Below are 26,513 nucleotides of genomic sequence, written 5' to 3' on the forward strand. Positions count from 1 at the left end.
AATCTTTTGTATCAATTGTATGTAGTTTACATTTTTACGGAATGAATGAATGAATGAATGAATTATTTGTACTTTATTTGACTTTTCCCCTCCCGGGCTGTTCCCAGTTTTGGCATCTTGACGTCACTGGCGGAAATATTTTTTCGCTATTCAAAATGGCACCCTCTCAATCAGGAAGTAGAGAAAACAAGTAGCGGCGAATAAGTTGGATAAAATTGCCCATTTTCGTCGATTTGACGTCGGCCGCGGCTCGACATCTGCCCGCGTGTTCGGAGTTCGGACTGGGACGAAGCAAAGACGACGAAGGGGTGAGTGGAATGCGAGAATATGCGTGAAAGCGCTGGCGACACATCGGCAGCTTTGCCATCAAGATGCGTTCTCGGCAGCATGTTATTGACATCGAGTTACGCCGCCTGCTTTATGCTTGGCCTGTTATTTGGCGAATATGTTGTCTTGTGAAGCGCGGATGTATCACATGTGACAATACGTAGTCATATCCGTGTTATTACAGGGATGAATTGACATTCTTCGCGTGACTAGTGAGCCGACTGGGAGCTGTCGCTGTGTAATACGCTAGCTCCGCTTACTACGTAGGAACAGGAACGCATAACCCTGATTAGCTAAATAAATGCTATTTTTAGCACAACCATTTCTCTAGCGACTAATAATACCAAAATAAAAAGAAGAATAAATACATAACAATTCAAATGATGTATATAATTAAGAGCATAATCGTCGTTTTACTGCGTTAATCCTCGCAATACACAAAACTAAGCTATGCTAACCAAGCTAGTCATTATCGCTGTTACGGCTTGTGGTATTCACATTCACAACACACCATTCGACATTTTAAAGTCTCTAGTCTGTCAATCGTAAGCAAACATTAGCGACGAGACGCGTAGTCGTGAGTATTAAAGTATATTTTGATGGCTGGTTTTGTCGTAGGGCAAGCTAGCAGCGGTGATAGAGTGACACTGTAATGAAGCTCGAGATGCCTTTCCTTTGTGCTGTGTGGAAACAGATGTGGTTCACTTCTCACAGATGTCTTCATTTTCTCTTCACTACGACAACGATAGAGGGAAAGTGACTTTGACGGACTTGCAGTACATTTAGAAACGCTTTCCGTCCGTTTACTGAAATATTTTCGAGTTGACCTCAAACATAGTTGGAGTCGTGAAATGAGTGTGGAGTACAGTTAACCCCTCGCTTTTCGCTGCTTTAGTAAGCAAGCCCGGAGGCGAATGGGGGAAAATTCGCGAATAGTTGAAGCCCCCCCACCGCCTATTTTTCGAATAGGTGTTTATAAAAAAAAAAAAAAATCAAAATTAATGTGTTGTCACTTGCGCAAATTGTTGCAGCATTCTAATTTTCAAGTGATATCCTGCACACAAACATAATTCTAAGGAAACACATTTGTTTATGTTGGATCTCACAATCTGTAGTGGGCTGATGTAGAAGAACAAAGATTCATAGTTCATGTAAGCCCATGCCCCCCTTTTGCCTTGTGTGATTCAGGCTTCATTCTCCTCCCCACGTCAGCCGATTGTTTGCAGTGATAAATCTCATTGATAGCCTGTGGCTTGATAGAGGGAGGGTGAAACAAATGTGGAGCATTATAAAACAGCAGTTGGAAAGGCAGCCTTTCTTTCCAGGAAACTCACAAGCAAGCAAGCAAGCAGATCATGGATTTTATTTTTCTTCTTCAAAGTGGTCTATGTGATGGCCTTGTAGAATTTCCCGATTAGCGTTCAATGTGTTCCTGGGAACAAAAGTGTCAAAATCTTTCTGTGAAAGAAAATAACAATGAGTCATCTACAATGGAAAGAATAGATTAATATTACATCTACATCAGTGGACGAGTGAACAGTGTGTCCTTCTATGCGATTGATGAGAATTTAGCATGCCTAAGTAACACACACAGACAGACATCTGTCAAGACCACTTATGATGATGTCTTACCCTGGAGAATTTCACCCAACCCCCTCACTCCTGCTGTTAGCTCCTGTGGTGACGCCAAACAGAATAATGAGATTCTTTTGGGATAATTAGTCCCGTCTGCATTTGTACTGTGTCAAATTTGGATGACAGGATGCGATTCAGCACAAATTGACATCCCACGTTGATGCTTCGGAAATAAACAAATGCGGCAAGGAGACGAGAAAAGCGTGTCATGGCCGCCATCCAGTCAGCAGATCTCTATATGGTTCTGAACGTAGATACCTACCTGCCTGTCCCGCTACATTTACAAAGTAATTGTAGTGCTCATATTGTACTGCTAGACACGCATTCCATAGCAGGGGATTAACGCTTTTGCTATGCTAATAGTGCTAAGAAGGAGGTCCTGGAAAAAAACACACACGGCTGAAAGGTGTGAATAGAAGGTGAGGGAGACACCCAACCTTCAATCAACGGCAAAGCCCTTGAGGGTGTTAGTGTCACACAGGATGAGAGGCAACAACCAGCGCTACACGCCTGAATCAACTCCAGAGGAACGGACGGGGTAAAAATAGCCTAATAATAGCTCAGCAGGCTCCATAGAGACAAATGGCTCGAGGTAGAGATATGAAGTAGAAATGTAAGTCTCTGATGAGACTTGAGCGGTCCTACAATGACAAAATATCCGACAGAAGACTGCGTTCATAATTTTACGTGTTCCAGGCAAAGGGAAATTCTTATAATATGCAACACAAATGCAATATGCAGTTGTGAATGGACGCTGACTCAAGTGAAAAAAATGTAGGCCAGACAATCTCCGCATACTTGTAAGTTGTCCTGGCTTTCGACTCGCGTTAACACTTGACCCAACTTACATTTTCACGCCGTTTACATTTCAACCCACCAAAGATACCGATCGTAAAATTTGACACAAAAGCCTTCTATTAACTTCATAGGCAATGGATTATGTTTGAAAGTATCAAATGTACTGAGTTTCTAATTTCAACCTCAGGGAACAACAGCAAGCACCGGTGGTTCCATTCCAGTTTTCCACAATGAGGCGAAAAGGTCACATTTTGTATTGTCAAACCAACATGTTGTTACTAAACCTGTACGGGACCCATAACCGCAGTGTGTTTACCTTCTGGGTGGAACAAAAAGAGAGCTAAGTGGCCGTTAATTGGATGCATCTCCCTTCTGATCCAGCCGGTCTTTCATCTACATGTTGTGGGGTTCCATTGATCCCCTGCAAAGCATTATTTGCTTATCTCCTTCACCCTCCGTGTCTCTATTGACCCAACGCTCGGCGGCTTCTCGGTTCACCTTGCTCCTCGGTTTTATTTACCGCGAGAGGTGAATTAAGAGCCCCGTTAAAGGTCTGAATCACTGCAATTTCTCACTCCTTCCCGTGAGTTTGCGGGCACCGCGGTATCCATCACCCAACCCCGGCAGAAGAGCCACTTGCCGTAATTGACGACAATCGAACGGGGGGGATCGAGAGACATGCCCGCGCTCAATTATTCATTACGCACCGTGTGATGTGCTCATTTGTGGCCGGGACCGAACAGATGAGTTTTTTGACCCAAACTGCGACGGCTGTTCTGATTAATCGGACACGCATCGGCGCGTGTTTGGCTCAGAGGCAAATAGATGCCCAAGGTGTGGATGAATAATGTAGACTGTTTTTGCACGACCAGTGTTTTCCTGGGAAGTCACTGGTTCCTTTTATGAATATTTCATCACAGCGGCTAATGAATCGGGCGGGTGGGCCCATCATAACCAGCTAACGGCCCTCTCGATGGCGCGCAGGAAGACAGCTGGGGCCCTGATAAATTCTAACCTGATTACCGCCGATGCTGACGGACATGCAGATTAGCGAAGAATGGCCAGCGTGTTTAGCAGTAAATACTTTATGTCAGTCAAGGGTCATTTTTTCGTCATCATCGCTTTCTCAAGTCTCTCTGGATCACATAAGAACCAGAGGCTCAGTTTTCACGCGACTGAATGTGTATCACGACCCGAGGAGGAAGCGGTTGTGTGATTTGTGGCTTTGAACATTGAAGAACTCTGGCTCTTAATTTCTCAGGAAATGACATGGAGCTTCGGGGGAGCATTTCTTGTGGCTCAAATGTTAGCTGGGCTATCAGTTAAGATGCGGTAATAATGTACTTATTAATTGCACACACATACTGCTTCCTGGTGAGTATTCCGCGTGATACAGCAGTTTAAGGAAGTCACACTTTCCTGGATGATCTCCATGCGCCCATTGACGCTTGCTCAGACCACCGGCGCACAACCGCATTTCCTCACCAAGCACGCGTCGGATGCTATAAAGCCAACAACAGCATGCGTGGTGTGTTTTTCAAGTGGCATCAGCGACTTCATGCACAAACGAAATGCAGCGAATGCTCTCAAATGCGTCTGGGATTCATCTCAACAATGTGTTTGCTTTGTACTACAGTTTAGAAAGAGTTTTACAGTGGAGTTCATTTAACCTCGTGTCCCTGAACGCAGCTTAAATTTAGGCCACCCAGAGAGAGAGAGATGGGTGAGGGTGGGGGAGACTCCGGAGAAGGTTGTACAGAAGAACTGTGGTTATAAACAGATTTGAAAGATAACACTTGGAAGTGGTTTCCGTCGTTTTGTTTAAAAATAGCCACGCGGGGTCTAAAATGAATTGCTTGCTCCTTTTTGGGGTGAATACTTCTTGTGTCCTCAATGGTTGCGTTTTAGTTATTAATGTTTCATTTCGTTTGGTCTATCCTGCCTGGCTCCAGCGCCCATCCTCCTACTGATAACACTCCACACCACCTCCCTCTTCCTCTGTGCGTGAGAGCATTTGGAGGTTTATTGGATGAGAATATCTGGGATCAGTCTTAAAACAATCAGTATTGATTATCTGGAGTGTGGTAAGCATAAGGAAAGACAGCCATAGAATTTACCAGCACGTTTGTTTACATCGCAGCAAGTCAAGTTGAAACAGAAGAGCCAGTATTTCAACTGTTTTATACACAGTCCCTAGAGAAATCAGGCTTTTGCATCCCAAAGTGACCTCATTTGCAGATTTTTCCACCAATTAGGGCAGAAAAAAAAAGGACAGTTTTTACTGGCAAAGCAGTGCTGTTTGCACAAAGGCACAACGAGTCGGCGTAATTAACCGCCGTTAATTTTGTAACGAAAGCTCACTGAAGCTCAAATGCTAAAATTTCAATTTAAAAAAAAATATTGTTAAAATATATATATATATGTATATAACACACACACACACACACACACACACACACACACACACACACACACACACACACACACACACACACACACACACTTGATTTTGGTTGCTCAGGTATGTTACCTTTTTTGGCCGATTCGAAGCAACATCAGCCTGAAAGTAAAATGGCCTCCTTGTGTGCACAGTGAACATATTGGGTCTCTCTCATATGCAAACACACACACACGCACCAAGACAGACAAAGGCCCTCTTATTCCGACCCTCGTGAACTCTATTAGGCTTTATCACCCTAGCTTTGTTCCCAGCGAACAACACCCTGGCATATGTCCCGGCAAAGCGGGGGCACACTGTTACGAGAGCAAAGTAAGCTAGCAAGATTGGGGGAGGGCAGAGGGTCACGTGCTTGATTAGGGTGATGGCGAGGGAGTGACACAAAATTTGTAGAGTATGAAGAAATTGGATTGATCTAGCTGTCAAACTGGGTGAGATTTGTGCCATGTTATTGCTGAGGGTCATTAAAAAAAGTCCGTTATGCTTCAGGCTGTTTCAAGAGTCCACAATTAACATACTCTAGAAGACTGCTGTGACTTGTGGCACGCTTAAGGCCAGAATTATTCAAAAGCTGCATGATTTCTTTTGGAGTTGAAGTGAATTTGAGTTGTTGAGCTTTCATTTTCTTTGTAGCTATCTGTGGTGTCTGTCCGGTCTACATAGATGAGTCACCAGCCAATATTGGCACGCAACCATTCACACGCACATTTATTTACACATAATGAGCATTGAGGATCTTCACAAGATAAAGGTAAGAGGCTAAACCAGGTGAATCTCGGTCATGCAGGGAGTCAGAGTTGATCGCAACGTATTTTTATTTATTGAATTTCTGTCAAGATTATTTTGCCTTCCATAATGTTTTTTTCTGGTTGGTTATTTTGTAATTTGAGGTGATCACAAGAAAAATAACGTTGAAATCACTGTTGTGCTTGAATGGCTCTCATTTTCTCTGCTTTTTTGTCAGACACCAGTGTTTTTGATGAAACCAACTCGTGTTCTGCTTATTACGAAAGAAAGGAAAAAGATAGAATAACACTTTTTCTGGCGAAAGAAGACTGTCTAGTGCTCATACTGTCACAGAAGACGATATTTTGTGGATCCGCCAAAAGGATCTTAACATGTCTGGAAATACAATATCAGGAACCCGCTTTTGTCTTTTTACAGGTCATGGAGAGTGTTTTTCCGTGAGAGAGGTACAATCTGGGACAGCGCCAGCAGCAGGGTTGGCAGTTTGGGCCATAGTAGAGGTCATCTCGTGGTCATGTGTGTAACTCCAGTCTGATGCCCACCCTCCCCTCAGCGCTGGCCATGGACGGGGAGAACTACCTGCATCCAGAAGGCCCTCAGCTGGACACCAGCTTGTTCGTTGTAGCCCCCTCAAACATGGAGGTAAGAGCATTCCTTTATTTTCACCTCTTCATCTTCTCTTGGTTCTGCATGTGAACTTTGTGTTTTTTTAGAGTTCCCTCTTTGGCTCCTCTGGCTCCTGGAGGTCCTTCTCTCAGCAGGCCGGATACAGCGTGCACTGCCCTATGCAATCCGGAAACCAGTAAGTTGCTTTTTTTTTTTTTGCACCCTACAATAAAAATAAAAAAAATGCTCCTCAAAACATTTTAAAATATGAAGAAAAGTAAACAAATTTTTGCTGTGCGCTGGCCTTTAATATTATTGTATTTTTTTCGAATATGCCTACAAGTACAGAATGCAAGCTGTTTACTGGACCTTGGACAGCTCTGACCTAAATCAATCTGAATATCGTGTGAATGTTGTTGTTGTTGCCGTGGCAACCGGTGTCAACCCTCCCCCCCCAAGTGAAACATGATTTCATTTCACACATGAATCTTGTGTATATATAATGAGTGAGTTGTTTGTGTTTACCACAAGCACAGCATACCCCCCCCCAAAAAAAAGTGTTCTCATTTTTTCATTAGCAACCGCCAACCATTTAAATGTATTTCACTGACAGATGCACAAGTCCACATTAATATCATAACATTTGAGATCATTAATTTAGTCTTATTTATTTGCGTCAATCCAGGTATAGCCAAAAGGCCAGAGGGAGGCGTCCAGGTTTTACTTGAGACCGCCTTTAATCTGACAGTGTCTTTCGACTTTATGACCTCATAACTGAATTAGAGGTTACTGTCAAAGGCTGTATGTAGCGTGAGCACGAGAGAGCCTGTGTACGTCGGTCTCCCTCCATGCGCATCACAACTCTGCTGAGAATGTGGAAGCGTCTTGTCTGGACAGGTGATTTGAAAGTAAGCCGTACGCCCGGAAGACAAGGAAAGATATTTTTATTTATATGGCGCATTTAAAAGTATTTAAAAATAATAAGTAAAGACACTGCAGAACAAAAAAAAACAAAAAAAGAAATCACCAAAAATGAGAATTTAATCTTTTTAACATTTCTTTTTCTTTGTGGTTCCAAACATGAACTTTTTTGTCCATTTATTTGTAAACCAAACAAGTATTTGTAACAGCCGGGCGGGAGTCAGTCAAGGTATGCCGGATACTCTTTGCGCGCTCGTTGACAACGCCTGTAGACAGACTTTACGGATGATAGCAACGTGTTGATAATGTCCCGGTTTCATATTTCATAATTGTGCAGACTGAAAGGAAGAGATTGGTCACACTTGCATAATATCAGACAACACTGTCGCTGTAGACGTTCCGTTCCGTGAATATGTGTTCCAGCAACCCAACCAGTTTAGCGTGTCTGGCCATTTTAACGTGTGATAAAGTTTGTCTACGCATCATAAACTAAAATGTAAGGATCAATTAAATGTTTCAAGGGGATCTCTAATTTGGGAAAATGATTCCATTTATTTCATTGCATTAATTCCTTGAAAGGACATTTGTGGGTTGCTTGATGTTGCTATTCAACATTTTTGATCGGCACCGACATTTTTCACACTCAATGGCCATTGGTGAGATGAACGATATTTGACAGATTTTTTTATTTTTTATCTTACTTTTACTGTTTGGGTGTTTTAAAGCATCCAGTGATCTCTGACCTGTGCTTAAGGACACCGAGAAAAATCCTGCAAATAGCTTTGGCAGAGCTTACTTAGTCCTCCTGAGCTCTGGCATGTGATTGGTGGATACGCAAAGTGGTGGTGCGCTTTAACAGTTCCACCTGAACAAAGGTTTGCTTTTGGTTTCTTGGGTGTGTGCCTTCTCCACCTTTTTCGAAGCACGCAGACATGGAACGATATAATGAGCCGCTCTCACGCATTAAAGTGGAATTCCTTTTGGTTGGTGGCTGGTTCACAAGCCAATGATGATATAAGTGAACCTTCAACGGTTGACTTCTTATTTCAAAAGAAACTTTCACAGAGGAAGTAATGTCATGTGAATTATACTGTTCCCAGAGATGTTTTTTTTTTTTTTCTCGGAAAAATGAAACGTGACCTCTTTCTCTCTCTACCTCTCCAGGCAATACCACTTGAACAGCAGCAGCGCTCCCGCCGCCACTACACCGGATGTGCACCTTGACATGTACTCTGCGTTCTCAGACATGGATTTCCCTTGCCTCAACCGGCCCAGAAATGGCGATTTCTCCCAGGTTGGTGAACGGCGAGCAGTTCAAAAATGTCACTCTCGCCTATCAGCGGGAAGAATCATCCCGTTTTCCTCCCGCGTGTGAATTCATTCACCTTTTCTAATGTACCGTAGAGACGTGTGATTAAAGACTTGTGTTGTCTAGACAACCACAGTGCAAGTCCACACGTGTCGTCAGTCCGACACTGTAATTTGACATTCTTCAAGACTGAAACTCAAGCGCAGTTCAAGCTCAGAGTTGCGTTCATAATTTTTTTTTTTTTTTAAACATTCCCCCCTTCCGCTTTAAAAAACTGGGAGCTCCATCATGGTTGACATCTTATTCCATATCTACTGATAAACATCAGCGTCTGCCACTGTCTAATGTGATCTCATTTATGAACAGAGTGGCGGCGGTCAGCTTGACAAGCTTTGATCGATACGATGCCCTTGCACGATGGTGACGTGCGACATTTTCACGTGCAACAGAATTTCTAGTACTTCCTTGGCACCAATTTTCATTTTACTATTTAGCCTGCGGGGATTGCGCCATCTTGTGGGATGGCGGTCAAGGTTGGCAAAGCATTACAATTTGTGAATGGTAAACCGAAAGTACGTGGGTCAGTGTAAAACGGATTAATTCATTCATAAAATGTTTCCTGTACAGCCAACATCTTTATCAACGTTAACATGATTATTTAAAGTTCACCGCTGATAATAGAGGTACACCCACATGCAAACATATGTTTGATGTGTGTCAAGATAAGCCCGTTATGTGGAAGTGACAAGTTTTTTTTTGTTTTAAATGTGGCTCAGGGCCTGATATTGGTTGTGTTTATCTTTTTTTTTTTTTTCTGTGCTCATGATTCATAGTCAAGCCTCACTGGTGCCATTTTCTTTACTATAGGCGCACACGCACACTCATCGGGCAGAGTATTCCCACTTATATGATGACACCATGGACAGGCGCCACTCTGTCTATGAGAGTCTTTTCTCCATTTCACTCGCACAAAGATGGATATTACAGTATATTATCCTGACGTGATATCATGGATTCCTGGAAGCTGGGGGTGCAAATGGACCCATTTGTCTCAACAGCAATGGGACTGATGGATGTTTTTTTTTGTAATGTTTGGAGAAAAGCCTGAAGGTGTTTTTAATCTGCTCGTGTAATTATTTTGTTTCTTGCCATGATGGCCTTGAATTCGTGTAAATGGAAATTGCTCATGATAAAAAGTGTGCGAGTTAAACATAGAGAAAAATGTTTTGATCAACAGGATATATCAAATTTGCCTCACGTCTTCAATCTGGTAATGAATGAGTTAAACTACAAACCAGTTTTTCCCGTTAGGACAAATATACAAATAAATGTGTATAACTGCAGGTATTGTGTAAGGGAACGTTTTAATGTGTTCAACTGTTGGAGCAGATTGAAAAGAGGTCAATTATATTGTTTTGGATAATTGTATAATAGGGGGAATTATGTTACCATCTGCTATCAGTAAAATACATTTTATATCAAAATAATTGCATTGCTCATATTTGACTGAGCTGCCTTTTCTGTCAAAAGGTTATTTTTGGGGCGTTATCACACTTTGGCTTGATAATATTTTGAAGATCTGTTGGTAAGAGTAGAGGTCTCAATAGTGAGCCTTAACGGGAATAACCAGCAAGCGGATGTATTTAGAACAGCAACCGGGCAGCGCATTAGTTTTCTAAATATAATAATCGTTCAAAAGAAAAAAAAAAAGATGCCAATTAAATATAGCAGTAAACGGTGGCGTGATAGGAGTGGCCGGGTTCAGAGCGCAATTCTGTTTACACTACAAATGCGGTTGAGTTACACCATGTACAGTAAAATGGGTCTGACTGCCGGTAACTGTAGTCACTTACCAACAAAAGCATCATTTCCTGAAAGCTCCTCCTCCTCTCCTCCCTCCCTCTCCCCTCCTTTCCTCCGCTCTCGCTCACTCTCGCTCTCTCAGGCCACCTCTTTGAGGAACTATTAGTGCATAACCACCATGACTTATCACTTAGCGCCAATACCCTAGCGGCCTTATTTTAGACCTGGGTGCTGCTCGGCTCATTCACTAGAGCGTCACCTCCAACGAAGGCAGATGTGTTGCGTTCAACCAGAGAGGAGCCGTGAAAGGGCTGAGTGGGTCCCACTGGCTGGAAGGGAAGCCTCATGGATCTTGTAGTCAGGGCTTCAAGGTGAAGCAGGAGTCTGTCTTGAGTTTCTTTGCGTGTGTCTACCCCCCCCCCCCCCCCTCCCCTTCAAGCAAAGTCTGGACCCATGTCGCTCATGCAGTTCTGGACTAAATTGTATTCACAGCTGGGACGGCCACTCCCCAAGGTACGATTATTTGCTTTGCCTTGAATTACTCTGAGTTTTCCCGAATTGTGGGTCAGAACCCAAAACGAGTTTAGCGGCATACCTGAGTGTTTTATCGGTAAACGGCATTAATGAATCTCGAGTTGCCCCCTGCGCTTGTGTGGAGAGCAGTCCAGAGTGTAGTTGCCCAAAATCAGCTGTGATGGGTTCCAGCTCAACTTAAAAAGAAAATAATAAAAAAAAAAATAGAAAAAGAATATATTGATGGTTTGTTGATCTTTTGACTTGGCCTTTGGATTCATGACTTCTTTGTTCATATAATAAATTGGCACAAGAGACCTGCTGTTTCAAGAACATTTGCGATTCCATGAGGAACATTGTGAGGTGCTTTAATGTCTTCCAAAATAGAGAAGCACTTCAAAACTTAATTGTAACACGCTTGTTATTGAATCCACTTTGAGCGTTGACTCAAGACTGACCCCCACATGTAGCCCAACGTTCCACTCATGACAAACGGCTGCTTCTGTCCCGCATTCTATTCCCAGAAAAGCGAGAACCCGATATGTCATTCAAAGTCGCCTGTGTTGTGTTCGGTTCCCTTTTGCAATGTCAACATTTTTGTCCTTGCATCATTAAATACCCGGACTTTGGCTTTGAGTAATATCTGCAGTACTTCATGCGAGTTTGTTAGGAGGAAAATTTGTCGGAAGCTGGAGACAGTCAGCTTCCTGGTTGTCCGGTTAATCGTCAACCGTGACCTTTGGCATGTCGTTTGCTGGAAGTGAATAAGTGGCACGTGTCATTTATTAGAATGTTAGCTTTTGTATACCTTTGTAGTCTTCTGTTAAACTGAGTGGTCATGACGCTACAAAATCTTTCAAATTATTATTTACTAATTACAACGGTTAATCTGCCTCGTTCAGCACAGCGTCTGAGCAATTTTGGCTCTCCTGTCATGTGACCCTTAAGGTGTTTATACCCACGTGCTCAGTGACACTTTATTATTGATTTCCTTCTTCACAAGTCCTTGTTAGGACACGTGGCACCTTTTCCACATGAGATTTAAACTGAAAATAATGAAGACATGATGGCCTCCAGATGTACCCCATGAACTCACACAGACGCTATGGGGCAAGTTGTGTTGACTGCTTGGACAAGGTCAACAGCTGAGCACAAAATACGGCTTGTTTCGCTCGGGTAAAGTGATGTCACTGCCCGCAGTTTGTCTGCTTCACTCGCACACCGTTTAGATATTGACACGGAGGACCGGTGCTTACACTGCAAACAACAGCGACATCGTTCTCACCGACGTTTCAAGTATTTGCTCCTCCTCTTGCGGAGGAACCTGGCTGAAAGCCAAATCCAGAATCAACAAAGCCCAAATGTGAGCATTTGGGGGGGGGGGGGGGCAAAATTGGAAGACTTTGGAATAGTGACGTCACTCGTTTGACTTTTCAGCCTTGGAAAAGCAAGCGAGCGAGAGTGCAGTGTGTAGGCGGGGGAAGCCCTGAACGTGGCCTGTCTTGTATGCGTTTTGAAATTCACCGCAATGTGGCCGGTGAACAAACTTGCATTTTCATCATAGCAGCAGTTATTCTAAAATCTAGCTGGCAGGAACGCAAAGATCATTTACTTTGGGTGGCTCAACAAACGTATCTTTTAGATCTCCAAACACCAACCAATCTTCCGGTCCTCCCTCATTCAACTTGTCTTGTCTTGTTTTTGTTTTATTTAGATCCTTGTTTTGTTTACCCTGCATCGCTTCGGGGAAAAAAAATGTATTCTCGTGATATTTTTTTTTTATACAGAACTCAGCAAAGGTGAAATATGCACACAACGGTGCATTTGCTTCGGCTCGCATTCTTGTTGGACAGTGACAAATTGCTTTCAACACAAGCGTAAAAAAAGAAGGGCGTGACAGGTGTTAGATTTTACTCTTGGCGTTTCCTTACACACGGGTGTCATTCCTACACTTTGCCGACTCCCGATATTACACAAGCGGACCTTTGGTGAATAAATGGCGGGGCAGCAGTGGGAATTTAAAAACTACCTCTCATGTCTCTCGTACTGTTGTGTTGACATTTTTAACATATCTAATCATCTCTTTTTGTAAAGCCGTTTCACTGTGTGAAATATTTCACCTTTCCTGGAGTCTGTGTGAAATAAAAGCCAGTGTCTAACCCTTATGGCTATTTAGCAGAATCCCCGTGTGGAAAAAAAATTTTTGGGCTGCAGACATATTTTTAGTTTTATGTTTATATATCGACTTCCTTGTACGGTCGTGCTGGAACTTATCTTAAGGCTCATGTGATAAGCAATGACTTTGCTGTTTTTTTTATGAAGAGCAGCTGCAAAGCTTCATGACAGTCACACATTATTGCATTTTCATGTCGCAGTGTGTCTGTCACATTTGCTTTGTTGTTATTATTTTTTTTCCATGAACCACTGTGTCAAACGGATTGCTTCTTAGCAATATGCGCCTCCCTGCTATCATTCATCCCAAGGCGCATGAGTGCTGTAATTTATTGCCTCTGCGTGCAGGACAGCAACTTGCTTGTCACATTAAGTTCATTTGATCAAAAGATTGCCCAAGCGGCGCTGAGGGGGGAAAAGAAGACGTGTGACTGCGTTGGGAAACTGGGGCAAAAGTGAAAGATGTGAAAGAGTACTTTTGTTGAACAGCACATGGGTGGAGAAATGACAACACGAGACTTCACATGCACTTCTGTGAATATGTTCATCATCTCCTGGAAATCATTTTGGAAAGAAACAATTTGAAAAACATTCATGTTGTGTGGCTTGGGTTTTTTTTTTTTTGTTAATGAAATTTGGATTAAGAAGAGAGTGAGGCAGGATTAGCGGTCGCATGGATGCGTTGGCTGTGTGCTGCCAAAGGAGCCAGATTAGCATCAGTGCAGTTGGAATTCATGCCTTATCTCTGTGTGGCAGGGCCCGGTTTTAGGAATAGTAGATGAACCAGCTCTGAGTACACGTCTGCCGCGGGACAAGTAACACTGCTGCCTCTGTTCCACTCCGCTTGACAACTCGATTAGCATAGCGCTGAGCTCGGAGGTGTCTCGCTTAGCACCGGCCCGACTCGCTTTGCTCAAACCCACATTTTACATTTTAGGAGAAATGTAAGATGAATTTCAAATGAGATTCTCGTACTGCATATTTGGAAGTCAAACTGTATTTTGTGTGCCGCCATTTATCAGCCTATGACTTTGACAGAAGACCCCCTCCAGTAAATGCGCCAGAGGTAAACAAAAGCCTTTTTGCTGCTGTTTGGAAAAGGGGGGAAAAAAAAACACATCCTGTTTTCCTCGATTAAAAACGACAATATGCTGCTTATCTGTGTGTTTCCACCATGGTGCCTCTGCAAAAGGGAAGGGTGGGTCCTTTGTTTCTGGCCTTCTTTACTCATCTGTCGCAGCCAAACCAGCTCAGGGGGTGAAATAGAATAATAAAGACTCACAACAGATGAAAGAGGCGCTACAAAGTTACACGTACCTCCCCCGTCCAGCCCTCCCCCTTTTTTAAACTAACATTCACCCTCCATCCCACTTTTAAGGCAGCCAATCAGAGACAAATCCAGAAAGCTTCTTTTTCATGTCTGATCCTGCCCGCGAGAAGTGACTGTACTCTCACAAAGAGAGTCCAAGCTTGTTTTCACGCGACCCTTCGCAAGTCACTTCTGTAACATCAGAGCACAAAAATAACACCCAGGCCTCATTCCCACACCATGCGGTCATGTTGATACCCACAGCCCCCAGCGTCTTGTCCTTTCTCGCCGGTCAGACATGTTCGGCGGAACTGTGGCGTAATGCGCGGTGATAATTAGTCTGGCATATTGTTTAAAAGGAGTCACGATGATATCCTGAGGCTTCCTGGACTGTGGAGACCCATCCTCGTAATCGGAACGAAAAGTAGGACATGGGTTTACTGCAAGCATAACCTTTTAAGAAGCTGCTTGCATGAAAGAAAGATCCCTAATTAACTATGCGGGCAATGTTTTGTTATTTCTGTCATAAAAGGTTAACTTCTGTAATATAGTAAATTAAATTAAAGCAAAATTGCCATTTGCAGCACATGACACCCAAAGTCAAATTGCGACATGCATTTTCATATTGTATAAAGAAAAATAATAATTCATGCGACAGTCATACTTTTTGAACAAAAAGCAATAACATTTTAGAAAGGAAAATCAACTCATCCCTGATATCAAGGTGAAACTCAATGCTCCTCTTCTCCACCCACAGGATCTGTCCTGCATCGATGACCTCTCCACCAATTCCCTGTTCTCCTCTCCGGCCGACTCGCTGTCCGAGTATGCCGACGCCCAGTCCTTCATCAGCACCGATCACCTGGACACGGTGCCCACGCTCTGGGACATCAACACGAGTACCACCACCACCAACAACGGCGCCGCCACTACACCAGCGCAGAACCAGCTGGAGGTCAATACACACACACACACACATACACAATGTGTGACCTTTTTTTTTTTTTCTTTCACCCCTTTTCATCTGTTTTCCACATCCATTTGTGTTTATTGAATGTTTTTGTTGACAGCTTAAAGGCTCCAGCAGGTTTCAGGGCTTGGCCAGTTTGGATGATATAACCGCTATAATCAGCGTGCCACCTTTAGGAGGATTTCAGGTAGCCGCATCAATTTGAGTAACACGCTCTGTCTGTCTCTCTCATTACGCACCTCCATGAGTGGTTTGCTCTCCAATGTTCTCCCATGCAGATAAAGTATGGGTTGTAGCTTAAGTGGTTTGACTTGAGCTGAAAATTGCGACAGATGCTCATTCGTTATTATTTTGTAGCATTCTGTATTATCGCAGATGATGTAAGCGTTGCATCCTATTTGCAACAACGCTGAGACAGACAACTACAAAGCAGTATTGAGGCCACATTAGAAAGGAAAAATCATATGATTCATTTTCTTAATCTACTTTGTCCTCGTTACTTTATGACATTTTTTTTCTGTGTATGTATATGTCTACATTTTTATTTTCATTGTGTCCCTATTACCTTTTTAAAATGACTATGTAGTGTCATACTGTGAGGTTAACTGCCAACATTTTGATCTCCAGCAAATTGTTTTATATTTCCCCTTAACTCCTATTTCCATCGCTGCATTGTCATTTGTGTTCCTTAATTGTGCCGCGCCTACTGCCTGGCTACTAACATTCCTTTTGCCAACATCACCTAGGCAAAATTCAGAACTGCACGCAAGCGGCGCTTATGGCTCTGTTGAACGTTGTCTTTGGTATTGCCAGACTCAGAGAGCCCCATCACCCCCAGAGGAAGAGGAGGAAGCAGAAGAAGAGGATTCAGAGGAACTGGGCCATGTCGACACGTATGCTGAGTACAAGCCTTCCAAATGTAGGTCACGAGAAACCATGGCAAAATGAGGCCCCGTTCAGACAACTTCATTTTATTTTTCCCCTTTCTCCTCGTCAGCCACTATCGGAATTTCCCATCCCGACATAGTGGTGGAGACCAACACTCTGTCCAGCGTCCCTCCTCCGGACATCACGTACACTCTATCAATACCCGAGTCGACCATTAACAGCGGCTTGCTCTCCGCCCTGCAGCTAGAAGCCATCATCTACGCTTGTCAGGTACACATTCACACGCCAGAAGCATCTCCCGGCAGTCATTCCATTTCACGGCAACGAGTGACCCCGCTCTCTCTCGTTTGCACGGCCAGCAACACGAGGTCATCCTACAGAACAACCAGCGGGCAGGCTTCCTGATTGGAGATGGGGCCGGCGTGGGAAAGGGACGTACTGTTGCGGGAATCATCCTGGAAAACTACCTTAAGGGAAGAAAAAAATCACTATGGTGAGCTGAACTCAATATGTTTGGGAAAAAGGTATTTATTTGTCTTAAGCGGATGAAATCGCTTTTTTTTTTTTTTTCAAGGAGCAGCTTCTATTTGAGGACTGTCTCAATTTGTCATGTATATGTGATGTTTTTTGAGGCTGCAGTTTGCTTGCAGCGAATTTTCAAAGATGAGCAGTGACTCAGGATAATGCCATCTTAATTGTAGCCTGTGCGTGCGGCACGTCCCGACAGGATGTGAACTCACCACTCAGCCAGCCCCAGATTTCGGTCGGCAGCCATAAAATTCATGCGCACGGGCCAACATCACCTGATTTGCATGCGCTTATACTCCTTCTGTCCAGCTGCGTACGCCGAATGACTAATCCTACTGTTCTCTGCCCGCAGGTTCAGCATATCCAATGACCTGAAATTTGATGCAGAGCGAGATCTCAAAGACATAGATGCACCGACTATTCCCGTGCATGCCTTAAACAAAGTGAGTGAGTGCAGGTTGTTGACCAAGAAGGCCGTGCTTTCTAAGCGCTCATGCGAAACGGAGCAAAGTCACACCGGGTGACCGTGTGACTGTGTTGCAGATTAAGTATGGAGACACAGCTACCTCAGAAGGAGTTCTCTTTGCGACCTACTCTGCGCTGATTGGCGAGAGCCAGGCGGGTGGGCAGCACCGCACGCGGATTAAACAGATCCTGGACTGGTGCAAGCCGGATTTTGACGGAGTTGTATCCTTTCATTTTCCCCAATGACGCACACATTCCTCCTCCACTTCCAGTGTGCTTTGAACACACACGCACACACAGTCCTCTGTGTTGTTTGCCCTTGACCTGAATTCTCCTCCTCACAGATTATTTTTGATGAATGCCACAAAGCCAAGAATGCCACGTCAACAAAGATGGGCAAGGCGGTGCTTGATCTGCAGAACAAGCTGCCACGGGCCAGAGTGGTGTATGCCAGTGCCACAGGTACATAAACTGATTGGACAAACAGTGAAAGTGGAACGACGTCTGTCACATCCCAGTGTTTGTCATTTCAAAACAAATGTGTGGACAGCGCGGTGTCCTAGTGGTTAGTACGTCTGTGTCACAGTTATGAGGTTTGTGGTTGGAATGCTGACTTGGTATCTAGATGAACATTCATGATAGTAATATTGAAAATTAAAACAACCATGTGGACATCACACTGTACATGACCTTGATATTTAATAAATTGTAGCAGCCAGGTTTAAAAATATATTGTGACTTAGGAGACACATTTTCCTGAAAATGGGACCCTTTCTCAGAGTTTTGAATTGGGATGATGCCTGAGGTACAGTTCAAGACCCTTTTTGTCGCCTAGGTGCCTCTGAGCCAAAGAACATGATCTACATGAGCCGCCTGGGTATCTGGGGTGAGGGCACGCCTTTCAGGGCCTTTGACGACTTCCTGCACGCCATCGAGAAAAGGTTTGCGGTGTCTAATGTTTTCAAATGACTCATAAATCATGCGGGTTTCCTGTTCTTGTAAAATAACATCTATTTCCTCATATCGTAGCCAAGTCGGGGCTTTTTTATTTTTTTTTTATTTTATTCAGTCAATTGTGCCCAGTCAATTTGTTGAGATGCACCTATATTTGCTATGTGTAAACAGAGGCGTGGGCGCCATGGAGATTGTTGCCATGGATATGAAAGTGAGCGGGATGTACATAGCCAGGCAGTTGAGCTTCTCAGGGGTGTCTTTCCGCATTGAAGAGATCGGACTGGACAGCGACTTTAAGCTGGTCTACAATAAAGCCGCCATATTGGTGAGCGTCGCAACCCAACATCGAAGAACGCATTTGCCTTTTAACTTAACGTTGTTTCTGTTTTTTTTAGTGGGCAGAGGCACTGCAGGTCTTCATGCGCGCCGCCGACGAGCTGGGCCTGGTCAGCAGGAAGTCCCTGTGGGGCCAGTTCTGGTCGTCTCACCAGCGCTTTTTCAAATACCTCTGTATAGCTGCCAAGGTCCGCTGCCTGGTGGAGTTGGCCAAGAAAGAGCTGGAGGCAGGAAAGGTCAGCACAAATCACTGGAACGCAGAGTCAGCAAGTTTCCTCTCTGTGTGGAAATAACCAGACGGAAATTCAGACAAGGGAGAAATTGCACATAATGGTGCTGGCCATAAGAGAAGAAAAAAAAAAAAAATCTCATTTTTGTTTGCATAGTTCTCTCATTTTGGCCTCTTTACACATTCCGAAAACATGCATGTTAGGTTGTTCTATATGAGATTGTTGTTTAAAATGTTTGCTCATACCTCTTTGTTACTCTCCAACACAGTGCATCGTCATTGGCCTGCAGATTGTTGTTTAAAATGTTTGCTCATACCTCTTTGTTACTCTCCAACACAGTGCATCGTCATTGGCCTGCAGTCTACCGGGGAGTCGCGCACCAGAGAGGTTCTGGACGAGAATGATGGTCACCTTGACCGATTTGTTTCCGCCGCAGAGTGAGTGAGCCCATAAGCTTTGGAATGTATTCACATTTTTGTCTGTGTTTGAGATTCACCAACTTTACACCCCCTTGGGCAAATTTAGTATATTAAAGCACACACAGCATTTTCATCTACCTGCCAGTACCTGACAAACACGCAATGAATCTCGAGCTGCTTTGTTTAGCCCCTAACAGCTTCACCGTCTTCCCTTCAGGGGAGTATTCCAGTCTCTCGTTACCAAACATTTCCCTTCTGAGAAGCAGAGGAGAGAGAAGGCACCCGGGAATAAGAGAAAACGTAAGCCCACATTTGTCTACTGTTTTGTTGTATCCGTTTAGTCTCTAGACATCATCTTAACTGCTCATGTCATCTTCAGGCAAGCCTCGAGGTCGCCATCCCAAGGTACCCAAGCACACGGTGGACAGCGTCGGCGTCATAAGCATCAACAGTGACGACAGCAGTACCGACTCTGACGGCATGGACACCGATTCCAACTCGTCTCCGGACTCGCTGCTGGACAACGATGATGTCATTTTTGTCAACCACACGAGCTGCCACACTGGTGTGTGGTTTTGTTTTGTTTTTGCTGTTGTTGATATGGTCTGACATTCCTCTCACGTGGATTTCCAGTCAGGATAGAGGAGATGAAGCAGGGTCTCCTCAATAAGATCTCACAACTGGGAAAAGAACTACCTCTCAACACCCTGGACGAGCTTATTGATAAGTTTGGAGGTCCTGATAAAGTCTCTGAGGTGCGAGCCTGAAGCATGCAACAACTTTACAATTAAAATTAGCATGTTTAAATATATGTATATATTTCTTTTATCATTGTCAAACAGATGACTGGGCGTAAGGGTCGTGTGGTGCGACGTCCTGAAGGTATCGTCCGTTACGAGTCACGCGCTGAGCAGGGTCTCACCATTGACCACATCAACATCAAGGAGAAAGACCGCTTCATGAGTGGAGAGAAGGTCAGTTTTATTTGTGCTTATGATTGGAATTTTAGCTGGGTACTGCTGTTTTTGGTTAGCAACAGGTATCAAATGGACTCTTTTTCCATCCATGTGTGAGCAAATATAAAACGATAAAGCTTTTTTTTTTTCTTCACACAATGCAATTCGAGTCTTTCTCTCACACCCTAGCTGGTGGCCATCATCTCCGAAGCGGCCAGCTCTGGAATTTCCCTGCAGGCGGACAAGAGGATAAAAAACCAGCGGCGGCGAGTCCACATGACATTGGAGCTACCTTGGAGCGCAGACAGGGCCATTCAGCAGTTTGGTGAGTCCAAGTTTGGATCACTTGTGGGCACAACTGGGCTCTACTGCATGAGGCGGTTGCATTTGTGTTGGCTAAAACAATTCAAGATAAATGCTTTTATTCATCTCACGCAGTGGGACTGTTCATTTTTCATTGGACTGTCTATTATGGACACTAAGTTGTATTCAATTATTCAGACAGAAGAACTGCCTGCTCGGTCCATTGTGCATCATTGTATGTCGTAGTCTCTAATGGATTTATTGTTTGCAGCCATTGTGCTAACAGCTCAATTAATTATTTCCATTAGCAGTGCTTGTCTGGCTTTGAGCATAAATGACAGTGTGTGCATGTATATGACGTACATATGCATGATGAGCCTTGTGATGAAAACCTGGCGCCAGAAAACATCAATAAAGCAGATGGTCTTGGTTTAAAACAGGGATGGGGACCATATGGCTTTTGACCATGCAGTTCGAAAAACAAGTAAAACCTTGGAAGAACTGACATTAAAAGCCCACAAATGATCAGAAGTTACATATTATGTTAAAACAATCATAATAATAATAGATTTAAAAAAGTGTGGACCCTAAAATTGTTATTCTAATGACATCTAATTAGTTACTTTTTAATTTTTCAGGCCGTACCCATCGGTCCAATCAAGTGACAGCTCCAGAGTACATCTTCCTCATCTCGGAGCTCGCCGGCGAGAGACGTTTCGCCTCCATCGTTGCAAAAAGACTGGAAAGCCTGGTAAATAGTCCGCCTGTGTGTACGTTTGTAACGTTATAAACTCATCTGTGTCAATGCGCAACAATTGGGATATGGAATTGGATTTGTCTGGGTTAAAATCAGGCCTCTAACAAATGTGAAGGTCAGATTTTAATCTGACTTTCTGTATAAATGACAAGCCAAGGGTCACTTTCCATGATGCACTTAAGCGACAAGCCATTTATTTCCAGAGTGACACAGCATAACAGAAAAAGACACAAGGGGGTGGGCTGGCGGGGATGTCCATTCCAGGAAGCCACAGCTGTGTTTGCCAAGCGTGTTCGGTAAATCCGTCGGTCATATCCCACGTTCCCTGTGCTCAGTTTATGAAATGTTTACTCACGCACTTGAAGTGTGCAACCAACCACCTTTGCGCCCTTGCCGACTCCGGATCAGCAGCGAAGAGATTCATCCACATAGATGGGAAAAGCACATTAGAGATCTTCATCTTTAATATTATGAACACTATTAAAACAAAAGAGAAATACTTTGTGGCCATATAGCGACTAAAAACAACAATTTGTAGCCACTATCATAACACTCGTAAATGTCATAAGACGTAAACCACAAACTAATATGACCCAATAAAAATGTTTCTGGTAACTCTGTACAATAAAAATGGTGACCTCACTTAAAACTGCAGCCTGGGATCATCTTGTGCTGTTCTTGTACTCCCGCATCACGTTGGTCTTCCTGTAATTTGTTTGATGATGCTAATCCTAGCAAAAAAAAAGTTCACGTTCATCCTCTTCGCAGGGCGCGTTAACACACGGAGACAGACGGGCGACTGAAACCAGAGACTTAAGCAAGTACAACTTTGAGAACAAGGTAAGGTGCCTCAGGTCGGATATTTTTTTTTTAGGTGCAGGTGCAACTTTTATTTATCATCACGGCAACATCAACACAACATGGCTCAATCAATTTGTGCTCCTTCTTTGCAGTATGGTACCAAGGCTCTGGATAAAATCACCAAATCAATCTTGGGGCACATAGAGAACAAGGTGCCCGTGCCTAAAGATTACCCCGGAGGTGACGCCATGTTCTTCAGAGGTAGGTACTCGGTGCTCATCAACATTCAAGAGTGCTCAAAGCGCAACGTGTTGATTTTTTTTTTATTTTTTTCTTCCCCCTTTTACGCCAGATATGAAACATGGAATGATGGATGTGGGCATTTTCTGTCGGGAATCTCGCTTTGGCATCAATACAGAGAAAGGTCAGTGGTGTGCAATTGCTCAAGGAGGCCAATCGTTTGGCAACTTTTAGATTGATTTGTTTATTAATTTGAATTCCAGATTGCAGCATTACCAAATTCCTAAACCGAATCTTGGGGCTGGAGGTCCATAAGCAGAACCATCTCTTCCAGTATTTCACAGACAATTTTGACTACCTAATAGAAAAAGACAAGAAAGAGGGCAAATATGACATGGGCATCTTAGGTATGCACTTTAGGTTCACTGTTGAAACTACCAAAAAAAAAAAAAGCCTTATTCTCATTTTGGTTGTCTTTTGGGTGGCACACAGATTTGGCTCCAGGTAACGATGAGATTTATGAGGAGAAGCAGGAAATCTTCATGACAGTGGGGAACCCTCAAGATGGCCAGGTGGTTCTTTACCAGGTAGGACTGACTAAATTGTCATTGCGGATGTGTCCTGAGTCTTCATTGAATGTTTCCTGGAGGTGACAAGTCTTTTCCATTTTGCCTCCACAGATCAGTGTGGACAGAGGTATGCCTTGGGATGAAGCCAGCAACAGATTTCTCAGTCTCACTGGTGCTGGCGAGGGCTTCTACATGTCCCAGAAGGTGAGTGTGCATATCATAAAAGAAGGCGACTGGAAAAATTGACTGCTCCTTGTTGGTTTTCCAGCCTCGAGGAAACCAGCCTTGCGTGTTGCTCGCTGAGCAAGGAAGAGGCAAGAACTTTATTGTTTACAAGCCCAACATCGGCAAGCAGACTCATCCTGAAAGCCTTGAAAACCTACAGCAACGCTATCGGAAGGTGCGTTTGGTTTTCATGTGTGCTAAAAGGGAACAACATGATCATGACACAACGAGGGGTGGACAAAGGTGTCCTGTGAGATGACAATATGGATGACTTGGCTTCTTCAGGTGACCCCAGAGGAGGCCAAGGACTACTGGGAGAGCCGGTTCAGCTTCTCCTTAAAGAAGTGTAGCCATGCCAACTGGTAACTAGGAACACACAGGACACTTTGTTGCACTTTCACCCGATTTGTAAACAACAACAATGCGTGCAAGTCATGCAAGCTGCTGTTTGTCATTTCAAATGCAAAGGTCAGAGGCGAGCAGCTCGCCAGTTGCGTTTACGTAACCGTGGCCTCTCCGCAGGAACGGCAAATGCAAGAAGGTGGAGGAAGGCCAGGAGTGCTTCCAGGGTATGCGTCTGCGCCAGTACCACATGCTGTGCGGCGCTCTGCTGCGCGTTTGGAAGCGCGTGTCCGACGTGGTGTCCGACATCACCAACTCCAACATCCTGCAGATTGTTCGCCTCAAAACCAAGCAGCACAACAAGCAAGTCGGTGAGTGCCAATGACAAGACAGTCAGTGTCCAAGAGCGTGATTAGATTAGCTGCTGAGCTCTCGTTAACCCAAACGAGCTTGAACTAACCAAACCCACACTGTCCCAGGCATCAAGATCCCAGAGAACTGCGTGGCCCGGGTGCGCGAAGAGCTTATGCTAATGGACGAGGAGGTAAAGCGGAGACGCAAGGAGCGCGAGAAGCAAGCCGTGGAGCAGCGTCTGGCCGAGGAGCGCATGCGCAAGATGGAGCAGGACAACAAGCACCTACTGGCAAACCTGTTCAGCCAGAAAGCTATGCCCACCCAGTCACTGGCCCATTCGCTGGTTCACGGTCAGCTCCTCAAGCAGAAACTGAACCCGCTGCAGAAGACGCAAGCGGCGGGCATGTCTCAGCTGCAGAGGATGCAGGCTGTCTTGCAGCAACAGCAGCACACGCAGGGTCAAGGTCTTCTGTCTTTACCCCCAAACCCCCAAGTGACTCCAAGCGGCTGGCCCGGAAAGTCGGCCGCCTCCAACCAGGCGGCGGCGCGCAACGCGGTCGTCCACGGCTCCAACTTCTCCCAGTTTTACCGTCATTCCTTCTTACCCTCCTTCCCGCAGCCCCTACATATCCACCAGACAGCACGCATGTCTTCCCAGAAGGGCCACGAGGAGGTGCTGGACCTGACCATCAGCTCACCGTCTCCCTCCCCGGACAGCACCGAGGCAGGGACGGCTCTGGACGGTCTGACGGGCCCGGCCGCGCCGTTCGCCGACGACTTTAACTTGGAGTCGCTCATCTCGCAGATGTCCACTCAGCTCCCCCCGGCGCCACCTCCTCCGCCTCTGAACCACAACCACCTGAGAAACAACCACCAGGACTTGCTGGACCTTTTCGACCTGCCCCTCTCGCCGCCGATGCCCGTGCAGAAAGCCAGCCCTTCGTCCTCCGCCTCGTCCAGCTCCTCGTCCACGTCCTCCCTCGTCCAAAGCTCGCTTTTTTCCAACCCCCCGTCTTCGTGCTCTTCCTCGCAGTTCCCCCCCCCTCGCTTCCCCAACTTTCTCCTGCCTCAGTCGGACTCGCTCCCCCTGCCCAACGGTCACTGCAGCTCGGGCGCTCTGGACGTGCGCGAGGCTCTGAACAGCATGCTCCAGGCGGCGGGGCCCGACCGCAAGTCCGTCATTCACTACCGCCAGCAAGACTGAGGCTTTAACGTCCCCCACTCGGTTTTTGTGTGTGTAAGCATATTTTTTAGCACGCATTCCTCCGCTGCTGTTCGGGGACCTTCCAGTCAACATCACTGCCTGTCCTGCTCACAGTCTTCTCTCAAAGCACCTCTAGCCAGCCGCCTCCTCCCAATTTGGGATTCCCGCACCCTCAACGTGCGTCCTCCTCCACGGCAGCTGAAACGCAAACTTGACTTTAGGGAACTCTTTCTGGAGCTGTCGAAACAAAACAAAAGTCCTTTAACTGATTCGACGCTGGAATCTTTTGTTTTTTGTTGTTGTTGTTATTATTGCTTTATTCAAGCGAGGCGCTAGGTGGCAACAAACTGGAAGATCCAAGAGGAAGAAATCAAAGCTGACAAAACCGTGAAATGCCTCCTTTTGATCCGTTTGCTCTCCCCCCCCAAACGACACGACGTGCTCCCTTTCTCTCCTTTTGTTTGTTTGTTTGTTTGTTTGTTTGTTTGTGTTTGAGGAAAGAGGAGAGGGAAAGCAGCAGTCTGCAAACAGTGCCTTTCTGAGAATCTATAAATGCAGTCTTTAAAAACAAAAACAAAAAAATCCATGTAGCCTAATGTATAGATTTGTATTTTAATTTAAATATGGTATATTTGTATTTAACCTTTTTCGTCCCTTCGTGTTACACTATGCTGGTGGCGGGTTCCAAGGGGAGGCCTCCGTGAAGCCTCAACTCTGTATGTGTGTGTGTGTGTCTGCGTGTGCGTGGCTTGCAACAACACCAACAAGCATAGTGAGCAGAAGGTATCCAAAAAATATCACTTTTTTTTTTTTCTTCTTTTAAATTGACGACACAGAGAGATTTGACTCCTGGTATGATTTGATTTGAAATTTCTCAGGAAAGTCTCAAGTGCTTTTGGTCTTGTTGTATAATTCCATTTGTACACGTGTGTTAGTGTCAGTCAGTTTGGGTCATTAAGTATTCAATAATGTCTTTTTGGTTATCTCAAATGAAAACAAACCTTCAATGGGAAATGAAAGGTACAATTTTCCTGTTTCCGAATCCAGACTCGCCACACATAATTGGTTCTTGCATTGCAAATTATTGACGTCCGTGTCTGGACAGTTGCCGCCTCTATGCTAGGCTTAATAAAAATTAATTAATTGATGTCAAAAAACAAATCTGAAGTCAAAAAACAAATCTGAATTTTCAAAAAGTCAATTTGATGACATTAACCAGCTGTTTTTCCATGAAGCGTTTGAGTTAGACTTGACCCTCTCATTTTTGTCAATGCTACAATTGTGGCAATACCTGATTTGTTCAAGTCAATGTTTCTTCATTCTATCCACAAACATGATTCATCAATCTATACAAAAGCCATGAAATGAGACCAT

The 26,513-nt window shown here is 44.5% G+C and overlaps 1 protein-coding gene across 6 annotated transcripts; it reads left to right on the forward strand.

Annotated features, from left to right (window-relative positions):
• The first annotated feature begins 120 nt into the window (after positions 1 to 120).
• Positions 121 to 25,375, forward strand: sbno2b (strawberry notch homolog 2b). Of its 6 annotated transcripts, XM_085927519.1 has the most exons (33): positions 121 to 308; positions 6,383 to 6,411; positions 6,519 to 6,607; positions 6,679 to 6,767; positions 8,657 to 8,786; positions 15,356 to 15,553; positions 15,669 to 15,755; positions 16,382 to 16,487; positions 16,566 to 16,726; positions 16,816 to 16,949; positions 17,337 to 17,427; positions 17,528 to 17,671; positions 17,794 to 17,911; positions 18,285 to 18,390; positions 18,575 to 18,728; positions 18,799 to 18,975; positions 19,309 to 19,406; positions 19,606 to 19,688; positions 19,768 to 19,953; positions 20,022 to 20,143; positions 20,231 to 20,362; positions 20,534 to 20,669; positions 21,286 to 21,398; positions 22,173 to 22,244; positions 22,358 to 22,466; positions 22,558 to 22,629; positions 22,709 to 22,852; positions 22,938 to 23,032; positions 23,126 to 23,218; positions 23,283 to 23,414; positions 23,525 to 23,601; positions 23,762 to 23,952; positions 24,061 to 25,375. In XM_085927519.1, the coding sequence occupies exons 3-33, from the start codon at positions 6,527 to 6,529 to the stop codon at positions 25,137 to 25,139; spliced, it is 4,710 nt and encodes a 1,569-aa protein (XP_085783645.1). In that variant the 5' UTR covers positions 121 to 308; positions 6,383 to 6,411; positions 6,519 to 6,526; the 3' UTR covers positions 25,140 to 25,375. The 6 variants fall into 6 exon arrangements, with proteins under 6 accessions (XP_085783645.1, XP_085783644.1, XP_085783646.1 ...); XM_085927518.1 differs by having other exon boundaries at positions 6,383 to 6,607; XM_085927520.1 differs by lacking the exon at positions 15,669 to 15,755 and having other exon boundaries at positions 6,383 to 6,607.
• The last annotated feature ends 1,138 nt before the right edge of the window (positions 25,376 to 26,513 follow it).

Source organism: Syngnathus leptorhynchus, chromosome 13, assembly GCF_054491065.1.
Source record: "Syngnathus leptorhynchus isolate UIUO chromosome 13, UIUO_Slep, whole genome shotgun sequence".
Taxonomy (NCBI): domain Eukaryota; kingdom Metazoa; phylum Chordata; class Actinopteri; order Syngnathiformes; family Syngnathidae; genus Syngnathus; species Syngnathus leptorhynchus.

What these genes read in the sequence shown, in the direction of transcription:
- sbno2b (XM_085927518.1), top strand. Translation starts at nt 6,500, where the DNA reads ATGCCCACCCTCCCCTCAGCGCTGGCCATGGACGGGGAGAACTACCTG. An exon ending in CCTATGCAATCCGGAAACCA is followed by an intron (nt 6,768 to 8,656) that starts GTAAGTTGCTTT and finishes CTACCTCTCCAG; the next exon opens with GCAATACCACTTGAACAGCA. An exon ending in CTGCACGCCATCGAGAAAAG is followed by an intron (nt 18,391 to 18,574) that starts GTTTGCGGTGTC and finishes ATGTGTAAACAG; the next exon opens with AGGCGTGGGCGCCATGGAGA.